The following is an 18,833-nucleotide window of genomic DNA, read 5'->3' on the forward strand; positions in this document are numbered from 1 at the left end:
AAGTAAAATATAAACAAGGACTTAGATCTGAGTAAAAATATTGTTTCTTTAGTTTTTCGATTCAGTATCAAAAACACTACCTTACAAGTACTAATAGATTACTTTAAGTGAGGCAGAAAGATAGATAAACTTCATTGAATGCATATTTTATAAAATTATTTATAAAGCAAACTTTTTATAAACATTGATTATTGCTATAAAAATAAAGACTAAATACATAAATGTTCATACAATAAATTTTGTTAAAAAACACTGAAAGTTTCATAAAAAGCCATAATAAATATATAAATTTTAAAACAAACAGAAATATTTTAATATACATACGTGAGTAGTAGCAAGTAACATTTTAAAAAATTACTAAATGCATTTGAAGCAAATGTGACACTAATTTAGTGGAGCAACATCAAATAGTAATTGTTTGAAAACTGTACATGTAAGAAATCTTTAAAAACAACTAATTAGCTGTCAGTAGATTCTTCAGAGAGTGCTGTTCGATCCTGGTCGATGGAAGAAGTAAAGGAAAAATCAAGATCTTCACTTTCTGGTAAGCTTCTCAAGCGATTGCTACCAAGTAAAAGAAAATGTAATTGTAGAGATTAGCAATTTAAACTAAATTCTTTACTAACAACAGAAATAAGACCTCTTTAAATTCTGAATATCCATATAAATTATTTAAAATGAAAATCTGTTTTAATGTACAGTTTTTGATTGAAAAGAAGAAGAAAAAGCAATTTTCTTAGAATGATAAGTTCCCTAATAATAAACCACCGTCACATTTGGAAAAAGAAAAAATTGAGGTAAAAGTTTTTATTTAGCTCCGAGAAAAATTTGTAAGTTTTTTACAATTGATATTCATTCTAGAGTTTATTTGTGTAAAGTTATAAATTTCACCTATTAAATAAGGTAACAATAATTAAATTCGAATAACAATTTAACAATAGTTTCATGTATATCATGCATATACTACTTTTATAATCAGGGAAATTATAATTTAAATAGAACAACAAAACAGGAAGAGCTACTGATGACTAATGTTGCAAGATTTTCACACTAATACTTAGCAACAATAAATTTAATACTCTAACACTAATGCTTAGCAACTATTTCATATGCTGCTTTTAAATTCTACTGTTTAAACCATGGTTAAAGCAGTCAAAAACCTACCAACATTCCTTTCAGTAAGAGGCGCAAAGCAAATCAAAATCATGCATGTTTTTTTTTATAAACATTTTCAATAATTCTTACTTTTTTGGACTGCTTGATGTACTTGAGCTGTCGTTAGTTTCCAATTCCATATCTGAACTCCTCAATTGAGCTCCATTGACAAGAATTAGTTCTGTTGATTGATTTTGCTTAGATGAAATTAAAACAGACATCTTTCTGTGAGCCCATCCCAAGTACTGAGCATTTTGAACAGGTATCACAGCTCGGTTGCCTCTGAAGTGAATAAAAATAACCACATTATTTAAAAGATTTTATAGTCTCATATTAAAAAAACATGGCATGCCAAAATGTATCTCATATAATTATGAATACTATTGCAAAAATAATCAGGATTAAACTTGTTTTTTATTTTTTAGATTTTTTTTTTCTATTATTATTACTTATTAGCTTTTTCAAACATTTTTTGTAAATAGCGATATATATTTTTATTTTAAGAGCATTTTGCTTGTGAATTTATTTTTTTCTTTATAAATTACAGTAAATTGAATCTTATAATTCAAAAGTGACACAATAGTAAATGTTGATAGTGATCCGAGTTCTTCAGGATATATAAATTTGCTAGATAAGGAAAGACTTTCTTTTGAGAATGTTAAAAAACATGATAATGCAATGCAATTTAGATATTCTAGAAGATTGTATCATATGTGTCTTTATCAAGTATAAGTTTTATTCTTTTAATAAATTTATAAATACAAGTAACAATTAATAATTTTTTAAAAAAAAAGAAGTATTGAAAACTTAAAGGGCATTACTTTCCATTTTAGGCTAATTTTTTGTCATGAATTTTTTGGTCATCCTAGTCACACATATTATATCTAAAAAGCAAACATTGTAGTAAAATACTATTTATGTACTAATATATAATTTAAAGAAAAGATAAAAATCAGTATAAAGGAATATTAAATAAGTTTTTATTTACTTATCCTAAAATAGAAAAAAAAACTTATTTTTCAAAACTTATTAGTGAACAAATATATAAAAAAAAACATTGTTAAATCGTAGCTGTCCACTTTTTAAGATAAGGATCAGGAAGATAGGCTAAAAAATTATGAAGATTTCAGTTAAATCAAGATTCATCTTGATTCGTTTTGGAATTATAAATTTACATTAAATGTACCTAATCAACATGCATTATTTACGTCTACTTAAACTTATCAAAATACTTTCCCAAGGTTAATGTTGCAGGAAAATAAAATTAAAATAATCTTAATGTAAATTTGAAATTTAAGCTATTTTCTCTACAGTGACTACTTTAGAATAAAGCATTAGAATTATTTTTATTTAAAAACTATATATATATTTTTTTTCAATAGACTTAACTTAGCATTTACCAATGGTTCCCAACTTTTTTTTCCTTTGTAACCCCCCTCTAAAATCCAAAATAAAATAAAAAGTGGTGATTTGGTGAAAAGACAAAGTTTGTTAGAACAATAATTTCTCATGTTAATTATTGAAAACAGGAAACTAAAAGATAATTGTAAAATATTTTATTGCAAACATTTATAAAATTCAAATGATAGCTAAAAAAAAGTGAATATAAAATTAACTAAACAGGTTCTCAGTTAAATGTATATTTTATTTAACTAATCAATCTGGGAAAAGTTTGAGTATTTTTTTTTTCTGTTTGTTTATGCCCGCCATCTAAAGAGACTTATTAACCTTAATTTTCTTGTAAAAGATTAAGCATTTAAAACACAAGAAAAAAAAATCTGTCAAAGTTTTGGAACATAAAATTAAGTGTTAATAAATACTTATTTAGCACAATATTGGCTGTATACTAAAAAATAGGGAATTAAAATTAACTTTCCTTCATAAACAATTTTTGAGTCAAATTTGAAAATAAAAAAAGTTCACTTTTTCCTCACAAACACACTATTAGACTAACACACATACAAATTCTTTATTTTATTATGAGTAGACATGTATACTAGATACAGCCCTTTAACCAGAAAAAAAGCTAGTATATCTAACAATGAAATGATATCAAATGTCATACATATCCAAGGTTGGGGCTTTGGTATCAAAAACCTGTATCCTAATTAACTGATACATGCCACATTAAAAAGTATCATTAACTGTCCAAATCTCACAAAAACCTGAGACAAGTTTCTTTTTTACCTTTGAAAATATTTAGTTTGATGATAAATCATGCAACATACTTGCATTCAATACTACAATAATTATGTAAATTGTATATAAAAATCATAGCTAAGATTATTGAAACTATTAATTGGTTTTTTAAAAGACATGTTACTCTTAATACTTAAAGATTAATATTATATCCTGCATTATAACTATTAAGTTCATATTAGAAGTAGTAAGTATGAGTTGTTAATTATTATCAATCTAAATATTGATTTATAATTCTCTTATGTAGATTTTTTAAATTAATTAAAACTTAAGTGATCAACAATAATTGCCTGATCTCAACTTATAATTTATTTATTATTTTATTTATTTTTTTGATTTTTCATTATTCCTTGTAATTATTTATAATGCAGGTAAGCAGAATAAGTACAAACCTTCAAACAAGGTTTTAGGGGGGGGGGAATGAATTCTTGACATGACAGTTAAAATTGTGAATTGTCAAAAACCTGCTAACCCTGCAGTTTCAGCTTTCATTTATTTTTCATCACGCATACATGCCATAGCTTGGAAATAATTTAAGGAAAGTCTATAGTTTTATTTTCATAATTAAAGAAGCTATACTTACACAATTGCAGATGTCTGGGTAGGAATTTCTAATACTTCAATAGAATTAAAATGCACAATAAATAGATATGGTGATCGATAAGCTGCAAAGTAAATTTCTTGGTTGTTTTATCAAAGTATACTAAAAAATACATTTATGACAGTTAAATTTGGCACTATGAACATTTTTGCACTTAAAAAAACTATACTTGACATTGTGTATTGTAATAATCAGAGTTCAAATAGTATTACTAATTTTTGAACTACAAATTGAAAATAATTTTAATTGTGAGTTTTCCGACTTGAAGATTTTGGAGCTCTTTCTAGACACTGTCGTTCAAAACAGATAAAAAAGTTTATTGGATTTAAATTTAAAGAGATGAGTGGAGACATTTTATCCTTCCATTTTTATTGTTAACAACTATTTTGTGTTGCATTAAAATGCTTTGAAAACAAAATTTTCATTTTAATGCAAAATATTTTCCAACATTACATCGCCAGTATTTTTTACTTTAACTTTTTCATGGAAATAAAAAATATTATGAAATAAACATTTAGAAATTGAGAATTTCAAGCAATAGGATCAAATCAGATTCAGAAAAAAAGTTCCCTAAATTTCTAAAAATTGTATTTTGTCATTCTTTTAACTTTATTAAGTATAGTGTGTTTTCTGATAGAATTATAAAAAATATTTCTTAGAAATTATTTTTAAATTAAGAATAATGACGTCAAATGGAAACTATGAACTGGATCGTTTAAAAGAATGGAGCGTCAAACGATTATTTACTTTTTAGAAATTTGTAGGAATTCGGAGCAAGCTCACCCAATCTAATCATAACACATAGAAAAAGCATCTATCCATTAACCACTTCAAACAGAAGAAGACTTACCGAATGACAAAGGTAATCTTGACCATTTCATATCTTCTGATCTAGTTCTTCTGCCTTCGCTATCGACAAACACTCCCATCTCTAGATGTAAAATTAAAGTTTAAAATCACTGCACGACATTAAAACAATTTCTCAGTAAAAACATTTATTGGTTCAGCAATACTTCATTCTGAGAAAAATACATTTCAATTTTTGTATGGCACATCTAAATTACGGTTCAAAATTAAAAACAGAACATCAAAATAATTTCTGATCTAGAGGTTAGACTTTTATGTGCTAAGATGTACCTTTGCTGTTTCATAAGAAAATATGCTAATGAATGTGAGAAAATTATAAGTTTTGATATCAGATACAAAAAGCTACTTTCTTTAAATAAACATACCTCCTTTTAACGGATTTAAATTTTTGATCTACGAAATATGATCCACTTAATGTTAATTTTACTTTAAACTGCACCTAGAGCAGCGGTTTCCAACCTGTGAGCAACACTGTTACATGGATGCTGGTAAAAACTCACTTTGATCACTGTTTTAATTCTCCTTCACTTCTGACAATTAAATTAATAAAATAAAGCTGCTATTTTCTGTATAAAAATGTATATATTTTAATTTTTCTTTACAGTTATCTTTTACTTATTTATATACATGTGTTCATTACTTAGATATACACAAATATTTGTTATATGTATATAATTGATGTTTAGTTGTCATTATATTATTAACTTTTATATTTAGTAGTTATGAGCCCTCATGTTTCTTTCACAAAATTGGCGGCTCACATAGCTAAAAGGGATGGAAAACACTAATTTAAAGAAATTTACTCAAGATTAAAGAATTTTTATAGATAAAAGAATTTCAAGATAAAACAATTTCTTTTCACCAAAATTTTATATCTATTCATTTAAATAGTTTGAATTATAGGATCTACAAAAGTTTTTTAGATAACTTTAAATTATGTTATTTTAAATTAAAGATTACAAATTTTGTGGAAAATAGTTTTAAAGAAATAAAATTCAAAAAGTTTTACTTTTCGAGAACAATTTAACCGATTCTATTCAAATTTGGAACGTTGTTACTTCAAAATTACTTACTTTAAAAATTATATTAACATTTGATTGCCTTTAGGAAGGCATTGGCTCACATTAGGCTGTCTGGCCAACTATGATGATGATGATTTGATTGCCTTTTTTTATTATAAAAGTAGATTATTTATACCTATCATGAATGAAATTATCTTTAGAAATATTGATTTACAATTATATGCAGATAATATTTGATTCTCTTTAATATTTCTAGAAATATGGTGAAGTAAGCAAAAAGTAAAATTGAATTAAGAGGACTTTCGACTACTCTCCTAACTGAACTATTCGGTCTACATTTTTCAGATTGTAGCCACCCCCATATTTTCAAAATTTTTAATACATAGAACAAAGTATGTTTATTCAGATAAAGAAATTTTTTCTGTGTTTGACTTTGCAACTTAAAATATTGTCAACACAAATTTAGAACATTTAAAATTAGCTCTTAGAATTAAATTTGAATCTTATAACATGAAAATCTGATCATTAAAACATTATTGAGATGCTGTTTTTTTAATTTTGCACCCTGCCTATTATGGTAAAATGTAGCTGTGCAGAGAACATGATTGGCTGCATTTAGAAAAATGAAGAATGATAACTTCATTTGAGAACTTTTAGATGTATGTCAGATATTCCACTTTCAGATAATGCAATTAAAAAAAAATTAAAACAGAAACAGCCCTTGATTTAATTTTTTATGTTCAACTTTCCTATATTATCGATTGTGGCAATGATTAATTTTGATTGAAAAAAATTACAAAATTTTATTGAATTATATTGAAAAATAAAATTACTAAAGAGCTCGAATAGTGTTCTCAGCAAATGCTACAATTAACTGCAACTCTCACAGAAATCTAATATGATACAATTCAATTATGATTTTTTTTTAAAGTTTAATTAATAGTATTATTGTTAACATTTTAGAATTATTTAACACTGATTTTAACATGTATGTTAAGTTTTAAACTGTCATTTTCCTCGCAGGTCCCCCCGGTAATATTTTCAATAATTACTAGCTATAATACTACTTATACATTTTTCTTTGTCTAACTTTTTACTTATAAAACTGTTTAAGACATTTCTGAAATATGTGCACAAGGAATGACTTAGAAAATATTTTGTAAGAATAAATTTTTCATTCAATAATTTTTATACAAAAAATGTCATTTTTATTGGCCACTTATTTTTATTTCTCTATCTACAAAAATAATATCTACAATTAATTATTTTTGTTTAAATGTATGATTGACAAGCCATTTTGTTAAAATAAATATTTTATTAGAATAGAGAGAAAAATTTCAAAAAAAAATTCCATTTGAAGAGATTTTTTTTTTAAAAAAAAGAGTAGATTTTTATGTTGTTTTTTTCCTGACTTCTCTAAGTCATTAATATCATTAACCATATTATTCAGTCTAACCTTCTTTAAAAAGCAATGTTGTTAATAACATAAAGTGAAAATGCCAGGCCTATAAATAGAAGAACAGGGAAGCAAACAATTATAAAATAATATTATCCATGTTCGTCATTTTCCAGGAACTTAATACAATTGACAATTATTTACTGGGATTAATGTTTCTAAACTATACTATTCTTAGTAAGTTATTAATTAAGGTAACTAAATGAATATTTAAAAAAAACTATCTTAACGATTTTAAATTTAAATACTTATTTTTCCAAAGTGGTGTATTTTCTGAGAATAAAGCATGTTTAACAAAATGTTAAAATTTATTGTATCACCTTTCTCATCTGAGATATGTATTCTCGCTCTCTCTTTCAACATGTAAAATTGTTCAAGAAATAACTTTTTAAAATGAAAGCTAATTAAAATAAAAATTTTAACTTCAATATCAGTAAATTAAGAGATGAAAATGTTCTAGTTTTGGAAATTAATATAATACATAAAAAAAATTTCCCAAAGAAGATTTACTCACTAAACTGTAATTATGAAAAAAGACACTAACTTATCCTATCTACGAAAATGTTGTTTTATAAAATTGTAAAGCTAAAACATAGTTAATTAATGGGATTAATGTTTCTAAACTATACTATTCTTAGTAAGTTATTAATTAAGGTAACTAAATGAATATTTAAAAAAAACTATCTTAACGATTTTAAATTTAAATACTTATTTTTCCAAAGTGGTGTATTTTCTGAGAATAAAGCATGTTTAACAAAATGTTAAAATTTATTGTATCACCTTTCTCATCTGAGATATGTATTCTCGCTCTCTCTTTCAACATGTAAAATTGTTCAAGAAATAACTTTTTAAAATGAAAGCTAATTAAAATAAAAATTTTAACTTCAATATCAGTAAATTAAGAGATGAAAATGTTCTAGTTTTGGAAATTAATATAATACATAAAAAAAATTTCCCAAAGAAGATTTACTCACTAAACTGTAATTATGAAAAAAGACACTAACTTATCCTATCTACGAAAATGTTGTTTTATAAAATTGTAAAGCTAAAACATAGTTAATTAATGGGATTAATGTTTCTAAACTATACTATTCTTAGTAAGTTATTAATTAAGGTAACTAAATGAATATTTAAAAAAAACTATCTTAACGATTTTAAATTTAAATACTTATTTTTCCAAAGTGGTGTATTTTCTGAGAATAAAGCATGTTTAACAAAATGTTAAAATTTATTGTATCACCTTTCTCATCTGAGATATGTATTCTCGCTCTCTCTTTCAACATGTAAAATTGTTCAAGAAATAACTTTTTAAAATGAAAGCTAATTAAAATAAAAATTTTAACTTCAATATCAGTAAATTAAGAGATGAAAATGTTCTAGTTTTGGAAATTAATATAATACATAAAAAAAATTTCCCAAAGAAGATTTACTCACTAAACTGTAATTATGAAAAAAGACACTAACTTATCCTATCTACGAAAATGTTGTTTTATAAAATTGTAAAGCTAAAACATAGTTAATTAATGGGATTAATGTTTCTAAACTATACTATTCTTAGTAAGTTATTAATTAAGGTAACTAAATGAATATTTAAAAAAAACTATCTTAACGATTTTAAATTTAAATACTTATTTTTCCAAAGTGGTGTATTTTCTGAGAATAAAGCATGTTTAACAAAATGTTAAAATTTATTGTATCACCTTTCTCATCTGAGATATGTATTCTCGCTCTCTCTTTCAACATGTAAAATTGTTCAAGAAATAACTTTTTAAAATGAAAGCTAATTAAAATAAAAATTTTAACTTCAATATCAGTAAATTAAGAGATGAAAATGTTCTAGTTTTGGAAATTAATATAATACATAAAAAAAATTTCCCAAAGAAGATTTACTCACTAAACTGTAATTATGAAAAAAGACACTAACTTATCCTATCTACGAAAATGTTGTTTTATAAAATTGTAAAGCTAAAACATAGTTAAATTGACAGTTTTAATAAATGACTTATAGATTAGTAGATGAAATTAAGTGTTTCTACAGCCAGAATAAATTTAATTCCTATGTTAATTAAATAAAACGTTCGCCATTTTTTAAAAATTAAATTTGAATCCTGCCTTACCATGGAAACAAAGTAGATATTCCTCATTTTGTCTCTGTTCTGAGATGTTGAGGATAGCTACAGGAAAGCTTCGATATTGAGGTGCACCATAAACTAAGCCTGCTAGAGAAGCGTCGCTCCCGTCTAGGAAACCTAAAAATTTAGAAAATACTCATGATTTTTACTTTGTATATAGTTGAATATATTAAACACATAATATCAATACTACTTGCAAACTTAAAAAAAAACTCGTGAAAAACTCACCTTTAGCTGAAAAATCAGCAAGATCTAATTCATAGAAAATGTCAGTCCCAAATAATATTCTTTGGTTAGAAAAATGAATACAACTACAAGGTTCATTAACGCTTATTACCTATAAAATAAAACATTAAATTAATACTACAAATAGAACAAAAAATATTAACAGTTAATGAAAGCTAAAAATATTTGATTCTTCGCAATGTAACCCATTTTTAGAATGCCCTACAAAAAAATGATTCCACTAGAATTATGACTTCTGACCACCACATTCACATTTTTACTGAATGTTGAAGAGATGTATACCTTCTGTTCTGCCAAATTTAGAGGGTTTAAGATTGCCATAATTGCCATTCTCATTACTTAATTTTACACACCTTCTATATTTAAGATTATGTCAATATATTTTTTAAATAATTATTTTTCTAAGAGAAAATCTAACAAAATAATAGGTACATAGACTAATAGGTGATAGTAAAATAAAAATTACATTAACATAAAATGCTTGTTTAAGAATTACTTAGTCTGAAGAAAATAAAACCTTTCTTTAAATTCTTCATAAAAAACTTATTTTCTAAAAACTAATTTATATATATATATATATATATATATATATATATATATATATATATATATATATATATATATATATATATATATATATATATATATATATACATATATATATATATATACAGTGAAACCTCCGATAAACGGACATTCTTGGGACCGTAAAAGTTGTCCGTTTACGGGAAGGGTACCCTAATAATGAAGTCTAACACAGTAAATTGTTTTTAGTATATTTTCAAAGATGTAGAAATAATTAAATAATCTACAATAAGTATCTGCAAAGATATTTATTTAAACTTTACGAAAATTAAAAAAAGAATTTATAAAGAAGTTTGATATGAATACATAATATTAGATGCAGATATAGATAAATAATATAATTTTCCTATCAGTATAAATACTTAAGTTAAACATATGATATCGAATAGGAGCTTTCAGTCCTCAGTTGTTTACAATTATTAGGTTTACATCCCCTTACACCTACCTATCATTTGATAGAGAACAGGGTTAATACCTTCTTGAAAGTAAACCTCCCAGAATTCACATAGAAAAAAAACAATGCCTGTATTTAAGTCATGAGAACATATGGAGTTGGTTATTCACAATCGATCAGCTATCAAGTGTCTGAATAAATGTTTCATTTATGTGAACACCTCAAAAATTACACTTCTGCTCTCTTTTTTACCCTAGCTGTGTTAAATACAGTCTTCAAATTGATAAGAAAATTAAAGAAATTTTCAATGGGGAAGAAGGGTTGAGAGCATTTAAGATGTCATTTCAACTTGAGGGATCTCATAACATGTGTGGTCCAGATGAAAGGATCAAAAGATGTGGCTGTTTGAATTATTTCAGAAGAGCAATATAATTTTCTCTCCTTTCTTTACATTGATAAGGCAAGGTGACAGGAGGAAGATTGATTATTCAGTAGTAAAATAGCTTAACAACATTTTTAGTTATTGATAAGACAAAAAATTTGCATGTTTTAAAAATGGCGAAAAGTTGCTTTTTTTTCCCCCTGCAATTTAAAGCAGAATTTTTTTTTTTTTTTTTTTTTTAAAAAATTTAGAAAAAGTAGTGTCCGGTTTGAGGAGAGAGAAAATAACGTTTCAGGGCGAAAATGACTGTCCGCATCCGCTTTGCAGAGAATGTACATAACGGTTTATGCATAGAAAATTCCCGGGGAATTAAAAATATGTCTGTATTGAGTGACGTCCGTTTTGCAGGAGTGTCCATAACTAGAGGCTTCACTGTATGTATATATATATATATATATATATATATATATATATATATATATATATATATATATATATATGACTAATTTACTGAGTCAATCTACAGCACCATTTGCATAAATCAAAATTTGTCTACAATCCAAATGTAATCAAGTAGAGACTATTACAAAAATAAGACTTATCCAGTATGAATAGCAAAATTTAAATTCACAAATTTAATTGATAATTTAAGGTAAATTAAATTTAAAAACAAGAAATGTATGTTTAAATATAATTTGAAGCATGAAATTATACTTAAAAAAGAAGATAGAATAAATCTGTATGTCATGAACAGTTGAAAAGAAAGGGAGTAGTTTTTCAAGTTGCATAGTTAAAACATATAAAAAGGCTACACCACACAGCTAAAATATGTATATCATTATATTAAAGTATACCGCAGGGTATTTTATAACTTTTCAATTTTTTCTGCAATCCTCATACAAGAATTTCTGCAGAGTTTCTTTGCACACGAATTTATCACTTCATAGTTCTTTAAAAACAAAACTTGCAAGAAGGCATTCCTCAACACAATTTTATAATACTGATATTAAAGCAATAATTCTAACGTTTCAAAGTCATATTACAATGTTTGTTTGTTTTTCAGTGGTAAAAAAAATTATGCATCTTATTTACCAAAGCTTCTTTTAGCTAGTAGTACTACATTGTTTGTGCAACGTTAAAAACTATCTAAGAAGCAAATACTACCATAGAGATTTTACTGTGTTTGAAATAAAATAATTATTTACCTTTTTACTGCAAAACAATTTCATCACCACGTCATACTGACAAATAATTACAGTTTGGGATGTAGCACAACAAATGAAAGGTCCATTTGTTACAGCATTTTCTTGAACAGCAAATAAATGGCAGTTCTTTATATTTGCAACAGACTTCAAAGTGATAGGCTGATAGGAGGATTCAAATACCCGTGATTTCAGGCAATCCAGATCAACTGAACTCAATTCCCGATCCTCACCTATTGAATATATTAATTTACATTTTTCAGAAAATTTTAAGAAATGATACAAACAGTTTTATAAAATATAGACACTATGAAATATTTAAAAAAAAATTTTTATAGGAAGAGGAGTCTTACTATCTTTTTCAATTAGATTTAACATCCCATATATTATTAGACATATTACCCATAGTATAGCAAGAACATTTTCATATGTGGTTATTTCAAGCGAAATTTCTCAAGGGGACATTTATATAAGAATAAAAACGCAACACCATAGGCCACTTTTTACCCCCACTATTAAAAAATAAAAATAAAATTTAAGAAGAAAAAAAAAACAAGAATCCTGTGTTAGATGGTTTATATTACATGTCTAAGAATATCCAAACTTAGCATGATAGTGTGTATGGTAAGTTGCCAGTTTTTTATAATTCACTTGTGATACTTATCAATTATGTTTCTTTTAATATATCAGAGTTAATCAAAGAATTTCTTTCAAAGATAAAATATTTAAATACTTTGATTTCCTGATCCAAGAATTAGTCTGCAGTATTATTTAAAAAAAAATTAAATAGAGTTCAAAAACTAAGAGGCTATTAATAGATAGGTTATAAATTAAATAGAGTTCAAAAACTAGGAGGAAGAAATAATTATTAATTAAATTATATAAAAGTAAAAATAAAAGTGTTAAGTAAGAGTAAAAAATTAAAAATTATAAAAAAGGTAATTTTTCTGATTTTGAGACTGCTTCATAAACATAAATTAAAAAATAAATAAAAATATTTAAACAAAATAGTATTTAACATTAACTTTCTCTTTTTATACTAAAATAAACTATTTTTGACTCACAACTACAATAGCTACTTGAAATAGTTTGGAATTTATCCTTAGTAATGATCCTAAGACAACACTGTCATATGTTGTTACGATACTACTATGTTTTACATAGGAGAGCAGATGGGGGTAATAATCACCCAGTCTTCATATCAAACTTCCTACCTTTAAATATTAAGGAATAGTCTATTAGAGTAAATTCTAATTCTCATTCTTTTCTTTCCCTCAAATGTTATTATTTATATATTTTCATTTGCAAAAATTCATTTTAACTGTGCTACATAATTTTATTAAAAAACTAAACTTACCGTTTATAAGGAGAGCAACATTAATAATTTTTAGACTCATAATTTGAAAAACACTGGCAATTCCGTCAATTTTTTTAATGGTTGAAGATTCATCTTGCATATCTGTAAGAGCATATAATCCTTCTGTCGCACCCAACAGCATAACCTAATAAAAACATACTTATAATTATTGCAAAAGAAATTAAAAATGGTTAAAATTAACAATGGGTCTTATACTTACTTGTTCATCAAATATACTTGCACATAGAGGATCAATAGCTTTACTGCCTTTGAGACTTATAATTGTTTTTGTATCCAATCTCTAAATAATAATAAAAAAGATGGTAAATATTTAAGCATAACACTAAAAAAATTCTAAGTACATAAACAATAAAAATAAATAAATGAATAATTATTAAATAAAGTATAGTAGAAAATCCTGATTTACTCGGTATACAGAAGAATCGCACAACGACACTGAGTTCTTCACTATCAGTATCATTGAAGATTTAAATACTGGATTCTACAAATAACTTAAAAACATGGTTCGAATAGTAATTTTTAAACTGTAACATACTTAGATTATAAATAGGTTAAACAGCTTAGGAGAAAGGAGAAAGTGATGTATGTATTACTAAACTTACTTTATGACTACTGTCTACTTCTGAAAGGCTTATTTCAGCTGCTTTTTCCAAAACAGATACCCACATTTGCTTTTCATTGAAGTTAGATGTCATGATATACAAGATCCTAAAATAAACAAGCAATAAAAATGAGAACAAGGAAATGATTTAAAAAAAAGCGAGAAAGAAAGAGATAATACATTAGATTAAATTAGTATCATTGGAAACGCTAGAGCAATACATGCTAAATTGAATGCAAAAAATAATATCAATAATTTTAACCCAAAATTAGAACAGCACAAAAAAATTTGTATAGAATTTAACAATGAAATTTAATGATTCATGATTGATGATGAGACATAACATAATTATAAGAAGCATGTTACTTGACTAATCGAAATAAGAAATAACTTCAAAACTTGCATCATCAAGATGATCAAAAACTATTTTTAAACAGAGCATGAAAAAGTTGTCTTATCTTAGTTGTCATAAATATCTCAGAGAAAGAAAAAAAAATTTTAACTTGCAACTTTAATCAAAATTCCAAATTAAAAAAAATTCACTATTTTTTACAAAAATGTAAAAATACGTTGCAGAATTACTGATAACTTGGTCATAAAGGTGTCGTTAAAAAAGATAGCTTGAGAAACAAAAACTGAACTATAACTAGATTGATGAAACTTCAAATAATCCTGAAGTAACAAAATTAAACAATGCTAGATATTATTTCTAATGCAACAACAACAAAAAATCAATGAAAAAAGAGAGGACAACACTGATTGTCTAGTGGATGATACTTTAGGTATAACAAACCATACTATATTAGACATGATGCTCCTTGACCTTTGTGACCTTGATCAGATTACAGTTGATAATTTACATTTCAGATACTATGGAAAACATTCTGATGAGAATTATATATTGCTTTTAATCTAATTATTCTGAAACATTTCAACAAATAATGATAAAGTAAGATTTTATTTATGTTAACTTTTATAAAACTATCAAAATTTAAATTTCCAACAATTGACAACACCTGAAAATGGATGTTTACCTTTTAGGCCAGCATGTAGTGTGGGGAAATGATTCAACTTTCAGAACAAATGGCAAATCTGAATTGGCTGCATAAGGTAGTTCAGTAGCAGAAACCGAACTTGATACTGTGATCGACGCTTTATCTGACAAAAAGTCTATTTCAAGTAAAGCTTCATCGGGATCTTTCTCCTCTGCAGTTTCAAATATGTAAAGAACACTATCCTCAAAGCGCATGTATCTTCGATCCCAGCCATGTTTGTTAATTCTAAGAAAAAGACAAATAATTGTATCAAATGAATGTAAGTAATTAAAGGATAAATTATGCTCAATTTTGGTTTAAATTTGAATGTTTATTCAGGTGTTCTAAGGTATTGTTCAAGAACAATTCAGAAGTTCTTTTTATTACTTCTTACTATGAAAAACTAAAATAACAGTTAAAGAAATAAATTTGTAAACTAATATAATAGATACAAACTTGAAATATACAATGTTGAACTTATAACCTTGTATACTAAACCATAACACTTGATGAAAATTTAAACAAAAATTTAAAGTAAATAACTTAAGGAATTCATTTGGTCGTTGGTCTGACAGAAATAAAGTAGATTTGTCTTGTAATTACTATGCAAAATTAATACAGTAGTTCACTTTTAGTATAATAGTCCAAGTATTAACTATTCATTAATTCACAATTGCTTGTTTGGAGCTACTGTATTGTGATAAAACCAAATGTAAATAGTACTAAGTTTACACTTACTTTGGCACTTTTATCCATCCTTCTGATATGTTTGGAATTTCTTCAACTTTATCGACTGACAGAGAATTTCTTACAGCAGTTTTAAAATGCTGCATGAAACCTGACGGTAATCCACAGGTTTTTGGCAATGATGAAGCACATTTTGGATGACATTCCAACAGACATTCTACAAAAAAATAAAAATAATAAATTATGAAAAAATTAAAATCGTATAATGAATAAGACTTAAAAATTATATTATCTAATCTATAAATTACATTTCAGGTAAAAAAAATTTTAAAAAAAGAAATTGATCAGGCATGTATTTTTTATCTTCCATGTATCACCAGATATTTAACTCCTTAATTAGAAATAACATTTAAGTGACCCTTCTAATTTTAACAATAATGAACAGATAAATGGCACCAAAATAGAAAGAAAAAAAATTGACCTAATATGATAGACTTAAATGTTACTGAATTATGTAATTAAATATTTAATAAACAAAGTAAGCTTAATCTTTTTTACCCAAATGTGAAACTCAGGAATTTGAAATGTGAAAGAGCTTTGTTGTTTTTATAGCTATTACTTAATATTTTCGAATATGTAGTGAACATTCAAAAAAGGATGTTTGAGTTTCTAACATGCCCAGCATGGCATGTAAATATTTTAAGATTTTTCAAGCTCTTTGCATATAGCTGTTATTTACCAAAAATTATAACCATGAATATAAGATATAGAACAATTTCAGCCAGGAAAAAAATTAAAACCTTATGTTTTTCATTATGAAATGAAAAGTGTGGTGCATATCAAGAAATAAAGCTCTATGAAGTTCTTTTTTGCAAGAAATAGTGTCAAAACATACACATAAGCTTTTCTTATCCATAGCTTTTTCCATTTAAACAATTGGATTGATTTGCTGATAATGGTTGTGGAAATAGCTGACTGTACCAAACAATCTAATTTGTTTTAATGCTAGGAACGCAAAGCATAATGAAATTCATTGTCCATTTACTGAGATTTATGTTGAAAGCGTTAAGTCAAATTATTGTATGGTCAGAAGGTGTGTTCAAAAACATTTGACGAAAAACTAAAGAAGCAAAGAGTGGCCTTCAGTTATCAGTGAAGAATTAATAAGTTACATTGATATGAAAGAATGGAGTTAGAGACAAAAGATATTTTACACCGTCAACTTTTTTTGATAAATAAGCTGGAATTGCATAAACAGTTTTGCACGAAATGGCTTCCAGGTATTTAAATTACCATAAGTTGTGTACCAATTGCGTACCAAAAATGCCTGCAGATATTCACAAAATTAAAAGATTTAGGGTTTTGATATTTTTTACCTGATAGAGTTAAGGGAGAGACATAGTTCAGAAATTTGTCTAACCGACACATTCATTGAGGAAGATATAAGTACGTTTTTTGCAATGATGAAGCAATACATAGAAAAATGTTCAAGATATGTATTTTTATATTAGAATAAAGATTGACTGAAAAAAAAATCTTAAGACATGAGGTCATCAAATTTTTTTCATAAAAAGAATTATTGGATGAAATAAACAGATTTTTTTCAGAAGAAGTTTTTGATGGGTCAAGCAAGCTAATGAGCTAGGTTTGAGTCTTATCTCTATCCTTGAAGCGATAAATTTTTTCCTTAACCCCTTAACTGCCGAGTAAAATTAACGTGATTCACTCCCCAGTGCCACCGTTTTTCGCGCAAGTGCTCTTTCTTACACGGTGTTTTGGTGGGGAAAAATGATGCACGCTTTGCAATTTAAAAACAGTTTACTTTTACAAGACAAGAAAAAGGAAAGAAAGAAAATACAAAATTTAAATTAAATAATAAAAATACAATATAAAAAATGTTAAAACTTAGCTGTTGTTTGATAAATTCTGAAACATGGTTGGACACATAAACCAACATCACATTCATCGCACTGATAGCGGGATTCACGACGAATTTTTTTTCATGAACAGACAGCACATTTTGGCGATGCATTTTTCTTTGAAGACGTTGATGGAAATAATAAAAAGCACCAAATACATACGGGAAACGAAAGCGAAAAAAGAATAAGCCTGACCTTACTCAAATAAATACAACCAAGCGATTAATAAATACAATATCACTTTTCCATAACATCCTTTTCCCATTCCCCCTCCTCCGAAATTAGTAATACATTCGCAAAGCAAACACTTTCAAGGCCATTTTACTGCATTCTGAAGTACAGGGTGTAGTTCTATTTATAGCAGCGCAATGCAAAGCATGGTACTTCGGGAAAGCGTATATATACGCCTGCGGCAGTTAACGCATCGTCTGGCCGAAACGTATATATACGCCCGCGGCAGTTAAGGGGTTAATAGCACTAACAGCAAATTAAGTAAACTAAAGCTCAGCAGCAAAGTAACGAGACAAACAAGTCACTCAGAAAGCAGAAGAATAAAACAAAAAATTACCTTGACATTTCACAATTGATCTTCCTAAATACATAGAGTCCAAGCAAATGCAACATTTAGAATTTCTCATGCACATAACCTCACAGAAACGATGTGGTATTTTATGCTTCATTCCTTGAGGGTGGACAATTCTTTCACTATTTTCATTAGAATCACAGTTAGAGTCAGACTTGGAACTCGGCGAGTAAGTGATTGCAGTGTGCATAGCTCGTGAATTTGGTGTAGCAGGGGCATCAACTTTTGCAGCCATTGATTCTGATAGATTGCTTACTGGAAAAGAAGTCGGAAGCAAAACATTTTAACACAAAATTTCACAATGGAGGAAATTATATAATATCTAGAAGAATGTCGTAAACTTAAAATCATTTTTTATGCTAATCACTCATAATTTAATCTGTGTAATCA

At 26.4% G+C, this 18,833-nt stretch overlaps 1 protein-coding gene across 1 annotated transcript in view; it reads right to left on the bottom strand.

Annotated features, from left to right (window-relative positions):
- Positions 1 to 130: 130 nt before the first annotated feature.
- LOC107454459 (citron Rho-interacting kinase) overlaps positions 131 to 18,833 on the bottom strand; it is a 57,788-nt gene continuing 39,085 nt past the window's right edge. Inside the window, exons 28-40 of the mRNA XM_087157585.1 lie at positions 18,429 to 18,698; positions 15,993 to 16,158; positions 15,255 to 15,500; positions 14,222 to 14,327; positions 13,819 to 13,899; positions 13,599 to 13,743; positions 12,245 to 12,474; positions 9,661 to 9,769; positions 9,418 to 9,549; positions 4,806 to 4,886; positions 3,938 to 4,019; positions 1,246 to 1,437; positions 131 to 564 (exon numbers count right to left, since the gene is read on the bottom strand). Coding sequence (XP_087013711.1) covers positions 459 to 564; positions 1,246 to 1,437; positions 3,938 to 4,019; positions 4,806 to 4,886; positions 9,418 to 9,549; positions 9,661 to 9,769; positions 12,245 to 12,474; positions 13,599 to 13,743; positions 13,819 to 13,899; positions 14,222 to 14,327; positions 15,255 to 15,500; positions 15,993 to 16,158; positions 18,429 to 18,698 — 1,946 coding nt within the window. The 3' untranslated portion in view covers positions 131 to 458. The remainder of the gene's footprint in view (positions 565 to 1,245; positions 1,438 to 3,937; positions 4,020 to 4,805; positions 4,887 to 9,417; positions 9,550 to 9,660; positions 9,770 to 12,244; positions 12,475 to 13,598; positions 13,744 to 13,818; positions 13,900 to 14,221; positions 14,328 to 15,254; positions 15,501 to 15,992; positions 16,159 to 18,428; positions 18,699 to 18,833) is intronic.

Source organism: Parasteatoda tepidariorum, chromosome 2, assembly GCF_982258835.1.
Source record: "Parasteatoda tepidariorum strain Cologne lab strain chromosome 2, Ptep-v5.0, whole genome shotgun sequence".
Classification (NCBI taxonomy): domain Eukaryota; kingdom Metazoa; phylum Arthropoda; class Arachnida; order Araneae; family Theridiidae; genus Parasteatoda; species Parasteatoda tepidariorum.